Source organism: Takifugu flavidus, chromosome 16 (genome assembly GCF_003711565.1).
Source record: "Takifugu flavidus isolate HTHZ2018 chromosome 16, ASM371156v2, whole genome shotgun sequence".
Lineage (NCBI taxonomy): Eukaryota > Metazoa > Chordata > Actinopteri > Tetraodontiformes > Tetraodontidae > Takifugu > Takifugu flavidus.
In genome coordinates this window covers 12,988,547-13,012,241 of record NC_079535.1, presented here as the reverse complement: position 1 = coordinate 13,012,241, position 23,695 = coordinate 12,988,547, and the positions used below count along the sequence as shown (strand labels likewise).

At 51.1% G+C, this 23,695-nt stretch overlaps 1 protein-coding gene across 6 annotated transcripts; it reads right to left on the bottom strand.

Moving 5' to 3' along the window:
- Positions 1-10,379: 10,379 nt before the first annotated feature.
- Positions 10,380-23,324, bottom strand: letm1 (leucine zipper-EF-hand containing transmembrane protein 1). 6 transcript variants are annotated; one of them, XM_057011762.1, is made up of 16 exons: positions 22,969-23,324; positions 20,726-20,783; positions 19,996-20,473; positions 17,880-18,023; positions 17,638-17,775; positions 17,228-17,431; positions 17,028-17,147; positions 16,798-16,929; positions 16,554-16,712; positions 16,371-16,469; positions 16,152-16,184; positions 15,604-15,738; positions 15,255-15,448; positions 14,968-15,000; positions 14,388-14,544; positions 10,380-14,296 (listed from the first exon to the last, which is right to left on the bottom strand). In XM_057011762.1, the coding sequence occupies exons 1-16, from the start codon at positions 23,045-23,047 to the stop codon at positions 14,144-14,146; spliced, it is 2,316 nt and encodes a 771-aa protein (XP_056867742.1). In that variant the 5' UTR covers positions 23,048-23,324; the 3' UTR covers positions 10,380-14,143. The 6 variants fall into 6 exon arrangements, 5 of the variants coding, with proteins under 5 accessions (XP_056867742.1, XP_056867743.1, XP_056867745.1 ...); XM_057011763.1 differs by having other exon boundaries at positions 14,388-14,526; XM_057011765.1 differs by lacking the exon at positions 14,968-15,000 and having other exon boundaries at positions 22,969-23,323.
- Between the last annotated feature and the right edge of the window lie 371 nt (positions 23,325-23,695).

Sequence of the window (23,695 nt, the reverse complement as noted above, 5' to 3'; positions counted from 1 at the left end):
GGAGCCCGTGTTCCGTCTCCCTGGCCGGTGCTCTGATTGCTGGATTAGAGGGCGACAGGAAGCCCTGGTCTGGTCGTCCGGGCTCATCTCTGAGCTACTCCGACATGCGAGACCTTCATGGGGAGGAAAACCCACGGAGGTCGCAGCATCTTCGGCGTTTAGCGGGATGAGTTTGCGACGATCCTCCAGGGACCACAAAGAATCTGCTCTGAAAGTGTTTGTTGATGTTCCAGCTCCAGTAACTGGACCTTCCCCTCTGCTCCAACACTGACTAAATTCACCAGCAGATACTCAAAATATTCTGTTGGAATAAACACAATAATGTAACCTTTTAGAGCGCTTCCTTTAAATTTTGCTCACGCTACAGTGGCCGCTCATCCACCGCTCTGGAGAACGTTGTAGAACTTTTCAGAAGAGTGAAAACTCAGCTGATGTTTGGACAACATTTTTAAAAATGGTAGTTGTGGTTGTTAGCGAGCGAGGATAGTTGCTATACTATCACCTGCCTGGACAACACGACTGTAGGCAGTTTGTTTTTCGTGCAATGTCCTTGTCCTCCTCTCCTGTAGGGGGCGACGTTGCCACAGCGAGCCACCCTTGTCGTAGAACCTCTGTTAAAGTGTCTCTATCGCCCCCTGATGGTGCAGCAGCGTCTGTAACCCCGACAATCAGATGAATCTGTTAAAAATGGGCGACGGGGTTTAAACCGTCGAGACAGCGAAGTCCAGACTCCAGACGGAGGGCAGACCTGCATCGATCTATCGATAAGAAACGTTTACGCTGCAGTTTATCTGGAACCGATTGTGATTGAGCCTCAAAGCAGCGCCTCTCAAATGGAGCGGGACTCCAGGGCATCGTCGTTTCCTTCATTTGCCATGAAATGAGGAGTCATTAAGGCTGAGGAACGGTTCCACGTGCACAACCGTCTTCAAGGTGAAAAACAGACATTTTCCCCTCGTTGTCGCTACTTTTTCTCGCTGGGAACCTCAAGCCGGCTGCAGGCCGCCCCGCTGAGAGCACAAATCTCCTTTTCGACCTAGAAAGCAGCATCAGCGACAAGCGTCGTCCTCCTCAGCCTCGCTTCGCTTCTTCTTTGGCCTCCTTCCTCTTGCTGTCAGCCACAAATGAACATGACTGATGACATGCGGCTAACACAAATAGCACTCCGGCGTTAAAGTGGGTCTGTGAATCCGGGCTGGAACGGCACGACCTGGAGGATGGCGGCAGCCTTAGAGAAGCTTCCAGAGGATGACAGATCAAGGCCGTCAGGCAGCTTTATAATAAAAGAGCCATTAGAGCCTTTTAAAACAACATAGTGCTCAGCTATAAACGCTGGAACCATCCAGGATGGATGAAAACAGACGCAGCTTCCTGCTGCTGGTCGTAGCCACATCAACCCTTCATGAGTTCCAGCCTTCCGAGGAAAGAGAAGAATATTCCCGTCTGCTCCAAGTCTCTGCTCCTCTGAAAGCCTGCGGGGGGGTAAATGGTGATTCCCACGGCAGCAGTAATGGAGCCGAAGCTCTTTGCTGGTTTATTGACACTCAGATCTGAGCCATAATTACCAGCGAGCTCCTGACATTAATAACCACGGATCGCAGCCAGGTTCCACCTCCGTGTGTGTGTTTGGAGACATTTTCTCAGGGTGTTTCGTTTACCCGTCACTGTGGGGACAGTTTGACACGGCGGCGCCGTCCTCGTCCTCCACACTCATCGATGGACAACGATGGAGGAAGCAGGTCAGAACGGCGAGCGTGTGACCTGGGGACGGAGGTTCAACACTCGTCCGCCGTCCGTCTATACTGAGACCAAGGATGACCTCACCCTTCACACCCCCGGGCCGGTTAATGATAGTGAGATTACCGTAATTTCCGGACTATAAAACGCTACTTTTTTCTACACTTTAAACACTGCGGCTTATTCCACGGTGCGGCTTATTTATGGTTTTTTTCGTGGCGCACTATCACAACTATTGTGAATCAGTCATTTTTACTAACCGTCATCAACGTGGAAAATACTAGAAGAAAAGCATATGATGCGGCTTTTAAGTTAAAAGCGATCACTCTGGCGGCTGAAGAAGGAAATCGAGCTGGCGCGCGTAATCTTGGCATTACGGTAATTAATGGCGAGAAGGTGGAGACGCCCGCCTGAAGACCTGATCCAAAGCAAAAAGACGACAAAAGCTTTTAGACGTCAACATCGCAGGTGGCCCAAGCTTGAGAAGGTTCTGGAAGACTGGGTCAACGAGCTTGAGAAGGTTCTGGAAGACTGGGTGAACACACAGAGAGCTGATACAAACGTATATTTCACGGTAGCTGCATTACAGACACCGTTAGAAAAAGAAAAAAACATTTACCGGTACAATATATTTATGTTGCTAAGCGGATTAAATTAAAAGAAAAGTTGAAAAATCCTGATGTGATAAAAATTGGATTTAAGTGAAAAGAGTGGCTGTTGTTTCTTACCTGTCTGTTGCTCGTCAGTGACTCGTCTCTTACGGTAATAAAAACATCGACCGGTACTGAATGTTTCTGATCTAATTTTTCATGTTACTATGTGGGATACCTGCATCTTAAAATCCGGTGCGGCTCGTATAAGTACAAAATTGATTTTCTTTCTAAAATTAGATTATGCGGCTTTTAATCAGGTGCGCTCTCTACTCCAGAAATTACGGTAATTAACTGTACGAAGAGACCCGCAGCCTCCACAAACGTATGGGGACGTTTAAAAACATCTTTTCTGCTCCCGGTTCACAGCAGTCGGCTGCAGGGATTTGCTGCGTCCTCGCGGCTGGACGGTCCGATAACACCGGTCCCCAGCGGTCGGACCCCAGGCTGATCCCTGGCGGGCCGGATCTATTAGGGTCACGACCTCATTTATACAACGGACTTAAGTGGGACTTCAGCAGAGAAGTGGTCCTTCCTAAAAACTCAATTTGATTTTGAAGTGATGTCATGTGAAGGAAACGTTCAGACATGATGACGTCACCCCCCCACACACACACACGCACACATACAGTAGTGTGTGTGTGTGTGTGGTGTGTGTGTGTGTGTGTTGTGTGTGTGTGTGTGTGTGTGTGTGTGATGGGAGAGCAGCGGGAGGACCACCAGCTCCAGCAGCTGATGTTTCTTCTCCACGACAACGGGTTCCAGGCCAGAGAGGCCCAGCCGGGTCAGAACCGGGCTCGCTCAATAGACCCTATTGACGAGGAACTTCCTGTGGAAGACCGAGGGGAGGAAGAGGAGGATGGGAAGAGGATGTGACAGAAGAAAAAGAAAGTTCAGATGTGATGCAAATATTAAACTGAGGAACGACCGAAAGAAGGGTCTCTGCAGAACTTAAAGGTTCCTCCTGCACACTGGGAACAACTGGCACATCTGGAACCGTCGTCCCGACCTCGTCATTCCCGTGACAACAAACCGGTTCCACCTCTCATCTGAGGGGCCGTTATCGGCCCATCTGGGACGTTCACCCTCATCTGATGGGGAAAAGACTTCAGGATGTGGAAAGTTTGGGCTCCTTTTCTCTTTCTTTGTCCCTCACCTTGTTACACACACACATGCACACACACACACACACAGGCGTTTCATGTTTCATTTTCTCGGTGCCACAGACATCACGATGATGTCATCGGGCCAAGAATTTCCACTTCAAACCTTCAGCAGTTGATATTTTATGACTCAGGTGACTTTGGGTGTTTTCAGGTGTGACATCATCGGCTTCGACCGTCACGATTACGCGGACGCGCTGGTGTTTCACCTCCGCGTGCGGTGTGATCACCTGAGCAGAGCGGCCGTCTCACGGCGGCGTCACGTTTAGCTTAAACATCAAAAGCTGTGAGTTAAGGCTGAAGTTCAGAGAATTTTAATGAGCCTTTAATGGTGCTAATTGTGCAGTAAGAGTGTTCAGGCCTGTTGGGGGGGGTCAGGAGATGGGTGCTCTAGTGTGCCGCTCTATATCTGCCCCGCTGTTCCAACTGAATTGCTTTTTGAATAATTCCACGCCTGATTTCTTATGGCTGTTAGCGCCTCGCTGTTCATCTCAATAGAAGGAAACCACAACGGGGAGAAATGCACCGGCCCCAAAACCCAGTTAGCTTCAGCGCTAAACCTGCTCACAGATTGGTGGGAAAAGGATCCTCCAGGCAATAAAAACCACTCCGCCACGCAGAGCGCCAGGCTATCAGACTAACGCAAGGCGGAGAAGTGAGGGTGCTGTTGCCTAGCAACCGTCCGGGATGACATATGGTTTGCAGGAAGGGGATGGTGAGTTCATCCAGTTGTTAGCCCTCCCACCCGCCTTAACGCATCCCTCGCCACTACACGTAGAGGCATCTGACACTGACTCAAATATCATTTTATTTAATTACATTTATTTCCATCCAGCCAGAACAGGAAACAGCTGTTTCAACACACTATATGACCAACACCGTTTTATAAATATAGCTGGTGTGGATATAGATAAGCCCCTCCCACTGACGTCTCTCACCTGTGTGCACACAGAGCCCCTCCCACTGACGTCTTTCACCTGTGTCCACACTGAGCCCCTCCCACTGACGTCTCTCACCTGTGTGCACACAGAGCCCCTCCCACTGACGTCTCTCACCTGTGCACACAGAGCCCCTCCCACTGACGTCTCTCACCTGTGCACACAGAGCCCCTCCCACTGACGTCTCTCACCTGTGTACACACTGAGCCCCTCCCACTGACGTCTTTCACCTGTGTGCACACAGAGCCCCTCCCACTGACGTCTCTCACCTGTGTGCACACTGAGCCCCTCCCACTGACGTCTTTCACCTGTGTGCACACTGAGCCCCTCCCACTGACGTCTCTCACCTGTGTGCACACTGAGCCCCTCCCACTGACGTCTTTCACCTGTGTGCACACTGAGCCCCTCCCACTGACGTCTTTCACCTGTGTGCACACAGAGCCCCTCCCACTGACGTCTCTCACCTGTGTGCACACTGAGCCCCTCCCACTGACGTCTTTCACCTGTGTGCACACAGAGCCCCTCCCACTGACGTCTCTCACCTGTGTGCACACTGAGCCCCTCCCACTGACCGTCTTTCACCTGTGTGCACACTGAGCCCCTCCCACTGACGTCTCTCACCTGTGCACACTGAGCCCCTCCTACTGACGTCTCTCACCTATGCACACTGAGCCCCTCCCACTGACGTCTCTCACCTGTGTGCACACAGAGCCCCTCCCACTGACGTCTTTCACCTATGCACACTCAGCCCCTCCCATTGGATTTGAGTGTTATTTGAGTTTTGTCTCTATGAAGCATCGTCTTGTTGACGTTCACACCATCCACTTCCTGTCCGAGGTGTCCCCCTCACATCAGCAGGTCTACATAATCCCCCCCCACACACACACACACACACACACACGCACACACACACTTCACAGCCCTGTCTTTATCAGAGCAGGTTTACAGGCACCTGAACAGCCGAAACACTTTAGCGTTCCCTTGGCGACTGACAAAATTGTATGTTTCAAACTGAGAGCTGGCCATTAGCCAGCCTGCAGATGTTTGAGGCCCTCCCTCCGGTGCAGGAACAGGAAATAACGAGCTGAGCTTTAATCGCTCTTCATCAGCCTCTGTGCTCCACCCCCAGGTCCAGACGGGAGGTTCGGGGTCGTCTGTGAGGTGATGCAGGAGGAGAAAAGCCTGAAGGTCAACTCCACTGGCGAGATGCTTCCTTTTATGCTCACTTGATCCCTCTTTCATCTGTGGCTCCTACTCGTGGGGGGGGTGGGGGGTGGGGGGTGGGGGGGGTGGGGGGTGAACTGGACCTCCAGGGTAACGTGAGAGTGACAGAAGATCGAAATTAATGCCAAACTTTCTTGCTTTCAGATGCATTTTACTTCATTTTTTCTGAATAATTTGCACCACACTCAGGTCTTCCTACACACGTCCTACAGCTGTGAGAAGGTCTCAAAGGTAGCAACAGCTGCTGCTGCTGCTGCTGCTGCTGCTGCTGCTGCTACTGATGCTGCTGCTGCTGCTGCTGCTGCTGCTGCTACTGATGCTGCTGCTGCTACTGATGCTGCTGCTGCTGAGATGCTGCTGCTGCTGAGCTGCTGCTGCTGCTGCTACTGATGCTGCTGCTGCTGCTGCGTAGCTGCTGCTGCTGTAGCTGCTGCTGCGATGCTGCTGCTGCTGCTGCTACTGATGCTGCTGCTGCTGCTGCTGTAGCTGCTGCTGCTGCTGCTGCTGCTGCTGCTGCTACTGATGCTGCTGCTGCTGCTGCTGTAGCTGCTGCTGCTGCTGCTCTGCTGCTGTTGCTACTGATGCTGCTGCTGTTGCTGCTGCTGCTGCTGCTGCTGCTGCTGCTGCTGCTACTGATGCTGCTGCTGCTGCTGCTACTGATGCTGCTACTACTGCTACTGATGCTACTGCTACTGATGCTGCTGCTGCTACTGATGCTACTGATGCTGCTGCTGCTGCTGCTGCTACTGATGCTGCTGCTGCTGCTGCTGCTGCTGCTGCTGCTACTGATGCTGCTGCTGTAGCTGCTGCTGCTGTAGCTGCTGTAGCTGCTGTTGCTGCTGTTGCTGCTGCTGTAGCTGCTGTAGCTGCTGTTTGCTGTAGCTGCTGCTGTAGCTGCTGCTGTAGCTGCTGCTGCTGTAGCTGCTGCTGCTGTAGCTGCTGCTGCTGTAGCTGCTGCTGTAGCTGCTGCTGCTGTAGCTGCTGCTGCTGTAGCTGCTGCTGCTGCTTAGTGCTGCTGCTGCTGCTGCTGCTGTAGCTGTGTGCTGCTGCTGCTGCTGCTGTAGCTGCTGCTGCTGCTGTCGCTGCTGCTGCTGTAGCTGCTGTTGCTGCTGTAGCTGCTGTTGCTGCTGCTGTGCTGTAGCTGCTACTGCTGCTGCTGCTGCTGTAGCTGCTACTGCTGCTGCTGCTGCTGTAGCTGCTGCTGCTGCTGCTGCTGTAGGTGCTGCTGCTGCTTTAGCTGCTGCTGCTGCTGTAGCTGCTGCTGCTGCTGGTTGCTGCTGCTGTAGCTGTAGCTGTAGCTGCTGTAAAGCTCCCCCAGGTCCTCTTTTAATGGGGCTGTTTCAACACCCACTCCAAACACTCAAAGATTGGTGGGGGGCCCTGAAGGGCCCCGCCCATGTTGGTGCCGCCCATGGAGCTCCTGCTGGTTCTTCTGTGAACATCAACCACATTTAAAAGTAACCAAATGTAAACATTTAGACCGAGTGGCGACTGTCTCACGCCGCCATCGCTGTCACCACCTGGGACGCTCCCAACAGCGGTTTGGGACGGCGGCCGCGTGACCTCCGCAGGGTGAAGCATGACATCATCGCAGCACACGCCGCTCATGACACACGCGCATGAGCCGTGCACGTTACCCTGCCGGGCACCGCGTGGCGTCGGCAGCAGGCTGAACTGGTGACACCGGACGCATCAACGCGTCGTCCACCTTCACTTTTCCCATTTTTCCAGCAACTTTATGGTAAAAACGATGAGTTCTGAAGGGTTCGGGCACCGGGGCGGCCCAGTAAAGCTGGTGCTGGAGGGAAAACAAACAAGCAGCAACTGCTGGACAACAGCTGTGTAAGCACAGATGTGTGAATCCACATCCACGATGTGGAATCTGCAGGAGACAGAGGGGGGGGGGGCATCCAGCGAGGCCAGGACGCCATGACAACCGTGGAGGGATGAGTAGGTGAACGCGGAGGAAGCGGATATGGTGTTGGCGGAGCGCCCTGGTGCTGTAACCTTATCGGCCCACATCACGTTCACGCCGCTCTCGGGAATCTCTCGGGGGCTCGTCGGGAGGAAAACGGCGTCCATTGTGTTTGGGGTTTGCCAGCTGTCGCCCCGCCCGACGCTGCGGTCGCCGACCGCCGCGGCCCCGTTGAGGCGCGACATTGTCGACGGAGCACGAGTGCAGCAGAATGCAACACCCCAAGAATGTACCCCCCCACCCCACCAGCCCTGTGCTGTCCCTCTCATGCTCATCACTCCCGTTGGTGCCCGTTCATCCCAAACTACCATAAACACCAGTAATTTACCTCCACCTGTGTTTGATTGGACTGGTAATTGTGCGTTTCACTGGGTGGAACTGGGAACCCTGGACGTTCCTCTTCAGCTAATGTGCTTTTAACGTTTCAGGAGCTCCGTTCATCAGGCTGCAGGTGAGATTAATGGAAATCCGTCATTTGAACGAGCAAAACACGGCCCGAGCTCGTCCGGCCGGTTTAGTGGAGCCGCTTCTCTTCGGGTATCGCATGAAAAACCACATTATGGTGCAAATGAATCATCCGAAAGCCGCTCCGCTGTGGGCTGTTGCGTCAGTAACTTCCCCACCAGGCTGCAGAAAGAAAGTCAAACCTATAATTTAGTGATCCATGAGTCAGTGAAACGCGCTTTCATGCTCGCAGCCTTTGTGAAAGAGAAGAAGCCCGAGCAGAACCGCTGCGGATGGTTTATGGGGTCGTGCTCTCATACGTGCTGACCTCAGCCCCGAGCACGCGTTAGCTTTGATGTCAGCCGTCAGCGTCGTGTTACACCCGCGGAGCAGGAAGGCTCGTTCAACCCCCAAGAACATCTCAAGCTCCTCAAGTGAAGCTTCCCGGGAACCCGCCGGTTCCCCTGGTGCTATAGAACCGGGCCGACAGCTGATCTCAGGTTTAGCGAGGAGCTTCCACGTGAGCCCACCATGATGGCAGCGGCCTCTGGAGGACGTCCGGCTGTTTGTTCTGGAGCAGAAGGTGCAGATTTAGAGGTTTGGATGGTCCTGCAGGAGGTTCTGAGAGGCCGTTTGCATCCTGGGGGGAGAAGGTTGAGCAGCACATGAGATGGGAGCGTATCCCGCCACCAATCCAGAACCCTCCCCAAAAAGTCCCAGCTAATCCAGCCCCCGCAGGCCCGTGTCAGCTGTCTGCACCCCCTTCCAGCTGTCTCCCTAATGATATACCTAATGAGACATCTGGGGGGTCTCTCTCACACTGAGACTCTGTGAGCTAATCGACTTTCCCACGTGTCCCAGTATAGCACCGGGGCTAACTCCTCACCGCTCCTCTGCCAGAATTCATCAAGGGCCGGCTGTGGTTCGTGACCCGTAGTAGACCCACGAGGAGCGAGTGTGGGGGGGGGTTATCCATGAAATCCACCAATATTTGATATTCATAAGTGGCCACGCACCCGAAAAGACGAGTCTGGCTCAGACAATCACATTAGTGCTGCATAATGTTACGGAGAATAAGGAGAGTCTGAGGATCTCAGGCTGGTGCGAGAATATTCAAATGGACCAGGAGAGCAGATCCAGCAGATCCAGGGGGGGTGGAAATATCCAGATTCTACTGTAAAAGGCTTTAATCATGTTGAATCAACAACAATGTAAATGTCAGAATCACAAGTGTTGTAGCTTCACAGCTCCAAACATAAAGAAACCACGTGTTCTTGGTCGCCCCCTGGCGGCCCATTACAGAACTTCGGCTCTGTGGGAGAATCTCCTCCTCCTTCAGGCGGCACCTGGACACTCTGCATGTTAAGAAGAGTCATTTTCAAACTGAAATGAAGACAAGTGGACCTTCCGGTGACCTTCTAGTGACCTTCTGGTGACCTCTGGCCCACTGGGACAGCAGCTCAGACTGTCGTCCTGGTTCTCTCTGGAGACGCTCTTGCTGGTGCTGCCGATTCCAGTCCTGCTCCCCTCGATCTCTCTGGTCCTCGTGGCTCCTCCAGATCTTCCAAAGGTGCTGAGACGGGGGGGGACCTGCCTGCACGCTCTGGGTGTCCCCACCTAACCAAGCCTGCTGTGCTAATGGGGGGGCACCTGTAGGCTGGGGGCTGTGAGCAGTTCGGTAAGATCAACTGGGCCGACGTGGTTCTGATATTACACAATAAAGAGCGTTTACACTGCAGCCTCCTGCCAGCAGGGGGCAGCACCGAGTCGGCGGCCGGCACAAACGGTCCAATTTAGAACCCGAGATGATCTGAATGTGGTCTGGTCTGATCCACTGTGGAGGAACAGGCGTCGCTGGTGTTCAGGCATCTTTGAGGGGCACCCGTCCACACAAAGAGAACCGGTTTACGGGCTCATCGGGGGACGGTGCTGGTGGAGGGGCCTGGTGCTGGTGGAGGGGCCCGGTCCGGGAGGATCAGCGCCAACTCGGCTCGTGTTGGTTTTCACGCCTGGAGAAGATTCTGACAGGTGTGCGGGTTCCTGGGATGCAGCACAGCGGCTCGGGCGATGGTTCACCTCCTGGGCTCTACCTGTCAGCTTGACCTTTGACCCCGTCTGGCCTGATATCGTCGGCCCCCAGCCTGAGGACTGGTTCATGTCTCCTCAGGCTGAAGAGGCTCCACAAGAGAACACCTTCAGGTCCAGTGTTTGCCCCCCCCCCCCCCATTGATGGACCAGCAGGAGGACATTGTGTTGAGATGTTTATTGCACATTGTAGAGAGCAGATCACAACTTTTAACCACTCAGATGTTCTCAGATCTCCACCAGGGTTCTTTGACATCAGACATTCGTCGGTGCTGTTTGAAGGAATCATTAAATCTCAAACACACGCCTCAACAGACGAGGCTGCAGCTGAGGCCGCTCAGATGTAACACAAATGGTAACAACACGTCTTATTCACACGAGCCACCGTTCCTTCAGAGGGCAAAGCTACGCTAAGCTAATGATGACGCAACTGGCGCACAGCAGAGAAAAGGCATCATCATCATCATCATCATCGTCATCATGTTGCTGCATTCAATGAGCTTGTAAGATGTTTACGTTTCCGTAGCATTAGCAGTTAGCACCAAAGTATTTCGTTCACATTTTCTGCTTTTTTTTTTTAACAGAAAATTAAGAATTAATAGAGTAAATGTAAATCTGATGTGATTTAATGAGGGAGTAACAGCGAGCTGTGCAGAAGTTAGCTTGTAGCAGATGTTCAGGAGTCGTGCAGATGTTAAATACAGCAAATGTGCTCATTTTATTTGTTTACACACGTAAATCCAACTGCCTCCTAAATTCATGCTATTTTGTTCACAGCAAAGGTGAAAATATCAGCAAAGCGAAGCTTTTAAGTGTTGGCGGTGAGTTTATGTGTGAGAGAACTTTACAGATCCACACAGAGACAACGTGTCAGCGGGAACATCTGGAGCCAGATGTTTTCTATCTGCTTCCACAGAACTCGTCAGGATATTTACATGAGAAGTGAAGGAGCCAAGGCAGTTAGTGGAGTCTAAAATCAGCCGTTTAAGTGGCCACTTAGGCAGAAACTCACTTTCACCATCGTCAGAGCTCAACACCAAACAGAAAAAGAACCCAAAAGATCCGAGTGATGTTTGCTGTTCCACCACAGATCATCAAATCCTTCCCTTAAAGGGAGAACCGACCTCTAGAAACGGCGCCTTTCGAGCTCGTTTTCATTCATCACGAAGGATCGATTCTCTCTCTTTCATCTCCTGCGTTACATTGAAATGTTTAAGTTGGCGGTTCTACATTAAAATTTTGGAATAAGTGGCGTCAGCTCTCAGTACATTATCTGAGGCCGCTTCCTCTGTTCTAAAAGAACCACATGGGAACAGCGCCACCCTCTGGTCGGGCGATGGTACTACGCGTTTAAATCAAGCCAAATAGAAAATTTCATTTCACATCCAAATAAACAAGAAATCAAGACATTTGCATGAGTCTTATCAAACAGGAACAGTTTGTTCTTCTGCCGTTTCATTTTGAACAATAAAAACATTGTTTTGAAAGGGGAAGATGTGAATAAATCAGCCCGGTTCCTCCTGATTTAAGGAAAAACGTTCCGTTGTTCCGTGGACGTCCGTCTCTTCGACTGGCGCATTGTTGCAGCCTTGTTTCAGTGGCTTAAGAGACATTTTATTGACCTTAATGAGTCCAGGATTACATCCAGGAGAAGAATGGACAGAAGATGATGAAAGAATGATGGAAGAAATCAAAAATGACTGATGATGGAAACAATGAGAACAGAAGACAGCAGCTTCAGTTGTGATTTATTGAACAGAAAGATTATTTTTATCACGGTGGCAAAACAAAACTCCAGTTCTGATCGCACATTTGATCGAATAATATGTAAAAAAGGAAAAATCTGATCAAATAAATAAATAAATAACCATAATTCCCATCTTTCTAAGCTGATTTGATAATGATTATAAAGATTTCCTGATTTGTTTTTTCTTCTAAAGCCTGAAAACTTGAACGTTCTCGTTCATCTTTCGTCTTTTTCTCTTCTTTTTTTTTTGTTTTCAGCTTCCAGACGCGGCTGCAGGACTCAAAACTCTTTGAACTCTCTTTGTTCTCTGCTGCTCCGCTGCATCCTTCCGCCTCAACAGGAAACTACAAAAATAACATTCTTCTAGTGGTAATTGCTAGTGCAACAACAATGCCATCATTAAAAATCAAAGGTTACATCAGTCTTGAAGGTCTGTACAATCATCAAGCAGGTGAGGATTTGGAGCAAAATCGTACCTTTGTTCTCGTCTCATAATCTGAAAAAATCAAACGGGATCTAGAGACGATTCGCTAGCTGCTGGTCTCGTCCACCAGATCCAGTTACTCATCGTTCAGGACGGTTTGGTGGGAAACGGCGACACCCTGAGAGGAAACGGCGGCGGTCAGACGTGACCAGTGCGAACTCACGCCGACGGACGGAAACAACGGACAGTAAAGACGGACCCGAATCAGCAGTGCCGCAGATTCGTGTCCACCAGGGGGCGACGCAAACGACACAAAACCTCAACAGCAACTAAAGTGGCCTTTGGGGGTTTCTGGGGAGAAGGCGAGGGCCGATGGCGAGGACCTGATCACGCTAGGTGTCACTGACCCCTGTGACCTCTGACCCGCTGAGCGGCAGATACAGGCAGATGGGGGGGGGGGGTTATAAAGTCAAGTGTAACTGAGACGCTGTCACAACTCTCTGGCGGCGTGTTTACACCGAGCGCTGATTTATGCGGCGGCGAGTGCGTCACGTCCACGCCGGCTGGCTTCTAAGCTAAACACGAGCCTGCGGCAGAGCGGAGAGGTGCCCGTGTAAGGAGCCAGTGTTTACCCAGCTCCCATCACTCTGACTGGACCTGAACTGGGACTGAGACCGTTTACTCATCTGGGATCTGGTTTAAGCCGAGTGTCGCCCGTCTCCAGAGCTGGTCTATGCTTACGGATGGATCACTACAAGAGCAAATTAGCAATAAATCAATCAGATCAAAAAAAAAAAGGTCCTGGCGTCATCATATGAGGCTGCCAGTCGTGATTATTTCAGTTCTTTGCTGCATAAAAACACAGAATAGGCTGGGAAAAATAGCAAATATGAAGAAAGCTGAGCGGTTGAGGGTGGTGACCATGATTGGCCCACAGCATCAGGTGTCTGTTATCATTTACATAAATCTGCCGCCACTGGATTCAGCTGGATTCCTCAGAGATTCGGAACGCCGGCGTGAACGAAAAGGCCACTTTCAGTTTGAGCTACACAAACTACACACAACCAAAGCGACGCTCAGGACACGCTGGGGTCGCTTTACTACTGCGGACATATTTACATCTGCCATCGACCCTGTCGTCGACAGCTTAGCATTTTTTTGGTTCATGATCGTGTCTTTGGATTAGAACTAGAATCGTAATCATAAATTGAGGAGTAATTCCAGCCTTTAAATCAGTTTTAGGATTTCAAACTCCATATTTTAGGATGAATGTTGAGCGCTGGGAATGATGAACACACCTGGCTCCCCTGGCTCCCCTGGCTCCCCTGGCTCCCCTGGCTCCCCTGGCTCCCCTGGCTACCCTGGCTCCCCTGGCTCCCCTGGCTCCCCTGGCTCCCCTGGCTACCCTGTCTACCCTGTCTGACCACAACATGAGAGGAAGGAGGAATAAAAACAAATGATTTCTACTGTGCAAATTCCAGAAAGGACGTCTGACTTCTGAGATGAGGATGAGGATGAAATGAAAGGGCCAGACGGCTGCTTTAGCTGCAACCCAAAAGGAAACCTGGAATGAGGTTTGGACGCGCGTTGGACAAAGTGGTAAAATATGTGCGTTCCTTCTGCGTTCCCTTGACAACCATCTCTCAGAGGATCCATTTGTGCTGTGAGGAATAAGCAGCCGTTACCTGCCGAGTCTCTTCCAGTCACAGACTGGCCACAGGTCTGTTTGTGCAGACGAGGCTCCGCGGGGGAGCAGTTAGCTGCCCGCCTTGGCGGCCTTTTCCTTCTCCGCCTTCTCTTTGGCCTTCTCCTTCTCCATCAGCTTCTCCTCCTTCTGCAGCATCACCATGATGTCGGCCACCTGAGAGGTGGAGATGTCCACGTCCTCCTTGTCGATCAGCTCCACCACCTGGGGCGAGAGCAGACAAAGGTGAAATTCTAGGAGGAGTCCGGCGGTGGCCCGGAGCCCCCCCCCCCCCCCCCCCCCCCCCAACACCGACCTTGATGACGTCGTCGATGTCGATCTTGCCGTCCTTGTTGTCATCGAGCGCCTCGGCGATCCGCTGCAGCTTGTCTTCGGGAATGTTCTGGATCTGCCGCATGATGGCGATGAGCTCGTCGATGCTGATCAGGTTTTCCCTGAAGGTGTAGAACAGACTGCATACAGGAAACAGCGTGTAACCAGATGGGATGGACATGAGGTGACAACGGACGGCGACAACATGCTGCAACAGGCGCCCAGATGGCACCGATCACTCACGCACAGGTTAGAAGCTGAACAAAACCGCCTCAAACTTGATTCAGCGTGAAAAATCAGTCGTTGATTAGTTTCCACACAGATCAAAGTCAACTTTAGTGATCAAAATTCAACACTTCTGACTCTTCGGTGTCTTTGAAACAGAAGAAAAGCCAGTTTTCTCTTCCCGAAACCCTCCAAACAAACAAGTTTGAGAGTATTTCATGATGTGGCGGCTTCATGACGCCACAGGAGGGAAGATGGAAGCGAGTCGATGCTCTGGTGTACAATCATCACACCTTTTTCCACAACAACCATGCAAATGGCGGCTTGGCTCATCTTACCTTGAGGCATCGCTACGTTTAGTAAAGAATAATCTGTAAAATTTGGAATCAATTAGGATTTTCCTCTCTGTTGGAAATGAACTAGCATGAGTTTTCTCAGTTCTGGAGACCCTTTAATTGCGTTTTAGCTTGATGGACGTAATGGAGATGACAGTGATGTTGATAAAAATGTCGAGCATAAACTTTCAGACACATTTTAAAAGCTGGAATAAAATGATGTGATCGCTGAGGAGACGTGTCAGTTGAGAGCAAAAACTAGCACGAGCCATCTAGAGAACGGCTCTTACCCGATGGGAGGGCTGGTGCCGCTGTCCATCTGTCCGTCCAGGATGACCTTGTCCTTCTCCAGCTCCAGGATGATCTTGTCGATGCGTCCGATCATGCGGTTGACTCTCTTGGACAGACGCTTGCTGGCCTTGGACTCCTCCAGCGCCCTCTCCTGGCCAGTCTTAGACAGCTCCTTCTTTATCTCCTCCAGATCCTGAAAGTCACAGATAAGAACTGTGAGCTGAGATGTTCTACTCATGGAACTCATCATCCTCTATAAGAACCCTCAGATCTATCATAATATTCTGCTGAAAAATGGATCCACTTGGGCTCCGATCTGATGTGTAAAGCTGGTTATCTCTGCGGCACCTCGTTGTATTCCTGGACGTCGTCCTTCAGTTCCTCCAGCTCTTCTTTCTCCAGAGTCAGAAGTTTCTTCTGCTCCTTCAGTTTTGTGCAGGCGTCGCTCAGCAGGTCGATCTCCTCTTTGGTGATCTCCTCACTCTGAAACACAGAGAGCACAGGTGAGGACCTTGAACGCAGCACGTCCAGGGACGTAGACCTCACGGAAGGGTTTCAGAGGCTGCCCGTCAAAAAGGTGAACAGAGGGAACAAAGAGGGAAGCTGAGGAGCACGCTCAGGCATTCTCATGTGACCACCTGATAAAGAGTTACGGGAGAGGTTCAGCCTGGAAGGATTGATGTGGGGAAAAGGGTTTTCCAGATGTGAGCCAGGACAGGCCAACAATAAGAATAATCACACACTCTGAAATGGTCAAAACAACTAAAGTATATGGAAGGAGTGTTTAAGCTTCATCTGGGTCTGCATAGAGAAACCACCAGAAAGTGAGAGGAGAGGAGAGGTGAGGGAGGGACATTTGGGGGGGGGGGGTGCAGTCAGTCATCAGTAACGCTAACCTGGAAGTGCAGGAATGTCTGCCAATGTCCAAACTGTTCAATCAAGAGAAGCGATCAGAGAAAAAAGGGTCACAATGGCGAAACTGGTCAAGTGGCGACAATGTAGAAACAAGGTGACAAACTTCAGGATGTGGGGAAGTTGTGGGGTTTGTTTTGTTTTTTTAACCTTAAGTGGCCTCACAGCATCTCAAAAACCACAGCGAGCCTCAGCGACGTTACCTTGTTGGCGTCGAGGACGGGGGCCGTGTCCCTCAGCGTCTCTGCATCAGCAGCCTGCTCAGCTTTAGCTGAAGCAGCTTCCAGCTCCAGTTCCTCCTCCTGCATTGAGGAAGAAGCACAAGACAAATGGATTAGAAGCTGCTGAAGAGGCTGCTGGAACAACCAATGGGGAGGGGCCGTTACCCTGGCCGCCTTCTCCGCGGCGTCGGCCAGCCGCTCCATCTCCCGGTCTTTGTTGTCCTGCTGTATGGCCGCCTCCTCCTGCAGCGTCGTCTCCAGTTTGGTCTTATTGTCCACTTTGGAGAGTTCCATCTCCGCCACCATCATCTGGGCCCCCTTTGTCTGAGGAGGAGGGAGAAACACCTGAATGTGCGGCCGATCTGTGCGGGCGTGACCCCTGCAGTGGAGACCAGAGCTGTTAGCGTACCACCATCTCGGGCAGCGTCTGCAGCGTGGTCTTCAGCTGGTCGGCGGGGGACAGCGTGTCCGGGAGGTACATGGCTCGAGACAGCAGGAGCAGGGAGGTGGGGATCTGCTGGTTCAGGTGGAGCTCCAGCCACTACCAGATACACAGAGACACGTTCAACCATCCAAGGGACGCAAAACGCAAGGGGAAGGAGTCCAATGTGGAAAACAGCCTCTGGTTGCCGTGGTTACCTGGCTGAGCTGCTCTCTCAGTCGTTCCTCCGTGACGCCCAGCGCTCTCATCCCTCGGACCCGACAGGCTGCCTGAATCTCGTTCACGTTCAGACTCTCCACACCTTCCTCTGCAATCAGCTGAACACAGAGCCTCCAGGTCATGAAGGGTCACAAAGGTCAGCGGCACCGTGGACGCCAGTGGTCGCTAAGATTCGCACCTTGTCGTCTGCTCGGATGGCCCTCAGCTTCATGATGAGCTGGAAGCGCAGGAAGTTGTTGGTGCCGATGGACTGGAGCTCCAGGAGGCGGCAGAGGGCCACCAGCTGAGGCCGGGTGAGGTTGTCCAGCGTCAGCTCGTCCTCGAACAGCTTGGAGAATTTGATGATCTGCTCATTGCTGGGACGTTCGCCAGAGTCCCGGATCTAAAGAAAAATGAAGGTGTAAAATCACTGTGGGCGACCGAGAATCTCGCACATTGGCAGTGATGTAGAGAGACAATATAAATAAACCAGGAGTGCTCTTTTTCTTACGTAAAAAGAAAATAACGAAATGAACGTAGAGACAATTCAGCCATTTAACCACCAGGGGGCAGTATGGCGACGAGTCCTTTTCCTCCATAGACACAAACCTTCTGGAAGAAGGTGGAGAACTCTTCTGTGGCGTTACTCTGCGCGGCCTTGTTTCGCAGTGCGATCTCCTCAATGGTGTCCTGCAAGAACTTGGCCATCTCCAGTTTGACTCTCAGCTCTGCTTTCAACCGCTCCTCCTGGAAGATCAAACATACGGCAGTTATTCTGCTCACTGCCTTGCGTTGGCGCCACAAAAGAATCCTCATCTTTAATTTGTCTTATCTTTTAGTGTCAGTTCTACCTTCTTTGACTGCGTCTCGAAGGTGGACGGCAGCATGTTGGGGAAGAGTTTCAGCGCCACAGGAAGCAGGAACTCCATGAAGGGGACGATGATGAACACCAGGAAGGGCAGAAGTCTGAAGACATCGGCACACGTTCTGAGAAACTGGGAAAGAAAGACGGTTTAATCAAAGCATCACTCACACATGCACACTTTGTGTCATGCTGGCGGGTCTACAAATAACCTTTCATTTTAAATGTTAATCACAAGTGACACAGGCGTACATAATACAGGTGTATTACTCCCGTTGGCCAGCAGGGAGCATCAGTGGGAGCTAAAGCCGACAGGATCGTGTATGTTTACATCGACTTCCTTTGTTTCCTTGTACAATCGGCCTGCACAACCCTGTCACAACAGTTTCAACAGTCAGCACTTCTCACCCTGTGTCACCATTTGCATGGAAACTCAAACCAAAGTGAACGTACGAGGCTCAAAACTCACCAACTTGAGTCAACAACAAGCACATTTGTTCAACACAGACCCAAACACTGCTGGACCGTAGCGGTACTGGTTTGACACCAGTTAGCGCCATTGTGTAGGTGTCCAGCTTTGGCTTACCTCCGTCCCTGGACACAATCCCTCCATCCACAAAACCAGTCAAAAACACCAGCCCTGGTTTCTTGGCCCTCTCCACCTGTGGAGTCACTGGGTGATGGAATTAGGCCAGCATGGGTGAAAGAGCCTTTGTCCGCTGGCCCATTGACATGTATATCATCACCCATGGTTCCACATCAAAAGGGCACGAGGAGGAGGGGGGGCAACCCATTTTAAAAAAGAGAGGAAGCCCTAAATGAGGGTCTTGGCATTCTCAGTTAATATGAAAGGGAAAGCTTAGGGAGGCCAAACCAGTGCAGGTCAAACTGAAAGGACAGGAGATGGGCTCAGGGAGTCAGCTGCATCTGAAAGGAGGTGTGGGCTCAGAATGGGGGGGGTGACCAGCCAATCTTCACACCAGTTAGCATGATCACGCTATGGGGCTCAGTGTGTGCCGAATGGAAAAAGGTTTTCAAGCACACAAAACTGGATACAACACAAAACGCTAATCTCATGTTACACTAATGTCGTCGCTAATTTGTGCCGGAATCGAGCCGGACAAGGTCGGCGGGAAATTTCCCTCGACATTATGAGGTGATGTAAAAGGTGACGAGTTCCATCCTGCTTCACGTCTCTACGAAGAGGCTCCAGAACCATCGCCAGCCTGACCCGTCGGGCTGCATTGCAGAAATGCCAGCAGCTCCGTCTAAAGTCCTGGCATCAAATTACACCTGAGCAGGAATCTGTTGTTCTCTGGTGGGAAAGCGTTGGTCCGACGCTCATGAACCTGGTCATCTGGTCCCTTTCTCAATACTCTTAGTCTGGCCGGTCTGTTTTTAGCGATTATCACGTGGAAACATTCCGAGCTGAGGACAGCGGAGGAGCATTCAGCTCTCAGACTTTCACGCTTTAGCCGGAGCGTTTACACCTGCCAATAAAGGCCACTAAGACGGTATCAGTGGGGTCACGGTGACGGGAAGAGTGGCCCCGGCTGACCCGCTCACCTTGGATGGATCGAGAGCAGCAGATCCCTCAGATGACGACAGCCAGCCAATTCTGGAAGGGGGTGAGGGATTGAACCTAGCTAGCCAACTGGTGCTAACGTTATTACACCCACGTGTTGGGCAAGATATGAACACTATATAAACACTGACATTAGGAGGAATATCTGAGTTTTAAAAGTGCTCCATAGGCAACGTGTCAACAAAAAAACACTCAATGGACGCGCAATTAGCTCAGGACACTTTGTAATCAAAGAGTCAACGGTTAAAGTGTCTCCTAAAGCGGGTTAAACAGGCAGTGCGGTCTGCAGAGTGTGTGTGGTGTGTAAACACTCAGCATGCAGCCTGGTCCTGTAATTAATCCCATTAGCTCTGAGATGCTGCGGATTAAACATCCTTTTAGAACAGCCTTTCAGAGTAAAGCGCTGTGCAGCCAGCTCTAATCTCCCAACTCATCCTGCTTATCTGTAAACCTGCGGAAACATGCCTTCAGACAGCAGCTTTTCCAAATATCTCTCTGACGGCGAGATTCTGCCGCTCACCTGTCTCCTCTCGCGGCGGGACAGGGGGTGACCGTTCAGCACCCTCCACAGCATCCGCCCGGCAATCGTGGTGTCGATCCAGAGCAGCCTGAAGCCGTGGTAGTAGTGCTTTATTTCATCGATCACCCTCTGTCCCAGCGTCCTCCTGACGCGCTCCGCGTCCAGTGTGGGGCTGTACACCGGGCCTCCTTCCTCCAGCTTCTTTGTTTTGTCCTTCAAGGAGCGCAGAGACTTCTCCACCTTGGAGTCGTCCCATCTCCTCCTGGAGGTGTGTATCCACCTGATCCCCCGGATGTCCTGTGGTCGTGCTATTGTCCACTGCGTCCCTGCTGTGATGGCGGAGAACACTGAAGGGGAGGCCCCCAAAAACAAAGCACAGCGGGGTCGTTGTGAGTCCAGCTGGGCCACATCCGACAGCGGGAGAGCAGGACCGCAGGAGGAGACATGAGCGAGGCTTCCAAGTTGGAGTCCATCAGCTCTGAGGAGGCCACAGAGAGCGTCAGAAAACTGCTGTTCAACCGAAACGTTGCTTAAAACAGAAATTCTGAGGTCAAGAAAGAGACTGAAAAAGTTCAAACGTATCCCAAAACCTTCTCTTAAAGAGGCTATAAACTACAAAGGTAATTTGCAATGCTACAAAGTGACACAAATATTCCAAACTCTGAATGTGAGACACAAACACGTTAGCACTCTGCAGAGGTGGAATAATCCCAGCACATAACTGTCTTACCTGTGGCTGCTGACTCTGAGCACTGTGCAGTTCAGGCAGGCACCATCTTGTAGTTTCCCTGAAATGAAGAGAAAAAAAAAACAAAAAGCAGTGCTGTGGTGAAATGACGCTGAGAGTAGAAAACTTTGATTTCCTGATACGAGTTTAAGAGTTGCGCAATGACCTCCTACCCGACTCTGTAAACCACTTTTCTTTATTTTAAATGTCTTTTGAGAGCACAACATTCTTGTCTTTATACTCCTGCATCTTCACACAGGGAGGCCAGCGGTGGGGCTGCTGCCCCCCCCACCCCACCCCCCCATATCACCACCATGTTGATGAGGGGCCTGGAAGAGAGACCAGAGCTCAGGAACCATCCCAGCCAATCGTTAGAGAGGACGGGGTGTGACCACGCCCCCAGACACGCCCACACACTGGCTTTCACGTGTCCGGCTGGAATGAATCCAGTAAGGGCTGGATGAACATCCCAGAGTTCACTGGAAGCATTTTCCCCAACTGTGACAAAGGAAAATCCTGGATTTTTCCTGTTCCCCTCCAGCTGGGAAGAGCTTCACTCGGCTGTGGACGTTCTCTCCGCGCCCGTGAGGACGGTTGGGTCACGCTGGGATCTTCCCAACGTGACTCACACGAGTCAATCATTCGCCACCTGATTAGAATCGTGCGTCTACATGCAAATGCCTCCTAAACTTAAAGGTCTTTCCTGGGGCGAGGTCCGATCCGACGCCGAAGGGCCTCGACCCGGTCGTGCCGAGACATTAGACAGTCATGTGGCTCACAGCCAGCAGCGAAGGCGAGGAATATTCCTCCGTTGGCGTTTGAGCGACGGATCAGCAAATAGGCCCGAGACGCATCACATGACACCAAAGTGCCCTCGGGGCAGACGGCTCGAGGTTGGCGGCCCACTCCTCCCTGACCTGGCGGCACGTTTAACCGGCCTGAAGCTAAAACGCTCCGGTTTCACGACAAGCAGTCGAAACTTTTCAACAGCTTGGCTTTGATGTGGAGGCCAAAGGTCAAAGAGGTCCTGTGACAACAGGACCCACAAACCCCCACATTTCTGGGTCGCCTCCCCTGGGTCAGCTGCAGCAGAGAGGAGGAAAATCCAGTGAATGAAGCCCTGAAATCATAATTAAAAGAGGGAAAAATCTGCAAATCTGGGAGAGCAGTGAACTTTTTTCCAGTTAACAGCTAGAACGGCCAGTAAGAAGGCGCCATCCCATATGTGCTCACAGCCCAGTAACGGTGCGTTTAATCCTGTAGTGTCACATGAAATCTTGACTTCCTGAATCTGCATCTCCAGGACACCACAGAGCTCAACAGGCACTGACCTTCCCCCCGTGGACACCCGGCGGTTTGTTAGACAACCTGGGCTGGGAGCCAACAGAACCTTCTCACTCCGTCCAGCACAGAACAACTCTTCGTCACCCACTCTTCTATTTATAAGAGCGGTTCCTAAAGCAGCAGTCTGAAGCTCTCTGATAGCAGCCGATGTTACGTATCCCCAACATGTGGTGACAGGAACCGTCCTCGTCTGACCCAGGCCCACTTCCCGCCACTGCATATTAGTTTACACAACACCAACAATTATGGGATTGCTTTATTGCTGGAATCAAAGCCTAGCATGCGCATTTTAAGGGTTATTTTGGTTGGTAATGATAAGACATGTGGGAGAAAACCAATGCAATCGACCAAAATCAAGAGTTCAGCTTTTGATAACGGACAACAAAGTAAAATAAACCTAAAAGAAGAAAAACAACTCCAACGTCTGGGAGCTGCCACTTGTTCCTAACCAGGTTTCAGGGAGGTTCAGGAGTCCATCCCAGCACTCAATGGGCCAGAGGTAGGAATACACGTTAGACTGGTCACCAGTGCGCGCACACGCGCACACACACACACATTAAACGTACAAACGTTGTAGTAATCAGAAAGTAAAGCCTCTTTCAAATCAGCCCTTTCTACATCTCAATTCTCTGTCACAACCATCAGCCATTGTAAACACACTGTGTGTGTGTGTGTGTGTGTGTGTGTGTGTGTGTGTGTGTGTGTGTGTGTGTGTGTGTTGGGGGAAGGGGGACAGATAAAACAGACATCCTGTCAAATTACCAGCAGCAAAACTTAAACCAATACCGAAACAAACGAATAACCATACAGTTGCGGCGTGAATCGTCAACAGAAACAGAAACAGGCTCAACCAAGTTCTACGGGGAGGTTCCCCAATGACACTAATGCGTAGTAAAACTTACCTTTTTTGAATTCGTTCTTCAAAGATCTGGAGGTTTTTATCAAAGGTGCCCTGGACCTGGTAAACAGGATTAACGCCATGCGGGATCTTTCTACGGAAATGTTCCCTTTACAGTCACAGATCAGTAGCGAGCTAGCAAGCCGGCTAAGCTAGAACCCGATTATTCTGATTTAGACGTCGCCCCGAAAGTGGCTACACGGACCGGGACGCAGGAACGGCTAAATCCACGCAGGTTACCGACGGGCAACAAAGAACTAACAACTGTAGATGGCGAAATTTTGCTCCATGTTGTGTCCTTTCCGTCTGCGACAGCTAACCGGGCCAGGTTCCGAAGTGACGTCAATGCGATGGCGTCACTTCCGAGAGAAGGTTTACAAATTAAAAGCACGTCGGCTCATTTCGACTACAAAAGAAAAGAGGATTGAGAAGTATTAATGATTTATAAGATCCCCCGCTTCCGTAGTTTTGGGGTCTAAAAAATGTGTAAATAATATTTAACACCTCCAATCAACCAATATTTTAATATTAAGGTGAATATTATAAACGGGCTCGGTTGGGGAAAACGTGACAGCAGAAAACTGACGGCTGGATGGACAAAAACGGTGTTTTATTGTGAAAGGCGAGGTTCTAGCGGATGTTGGTGGTAGTTTTCCTCAATTCCCTCAGTAATTATTTAAGTTTAGGATTACATTTACTCTATATGTTGGTATTTAAAAAGAACAAATGCC

Coding starts and splice junctions, on each gene's coding strand:
- letm1 (XM_057011762.1), bottom strand. CDS start 23,047: ATGGCGTTAATCCTGTTTACCAGGTCCAGGGCACCTTTGATAAAAACC. Junction 20,784..22,968: donor GAAGAACGAATTCAAAAAAG/GTAAGTTTTACT, acceptor TCTTCATTTCAG/GGAAACTACAAGATGGTGCC. Junction 16,713..16,797: donor AGACGCTGCCCGAGATGGTG/GTACGCTAACAG, acceptor CCTCCTCCTCAG/ACAAAGGGGGCCCAGATGAT.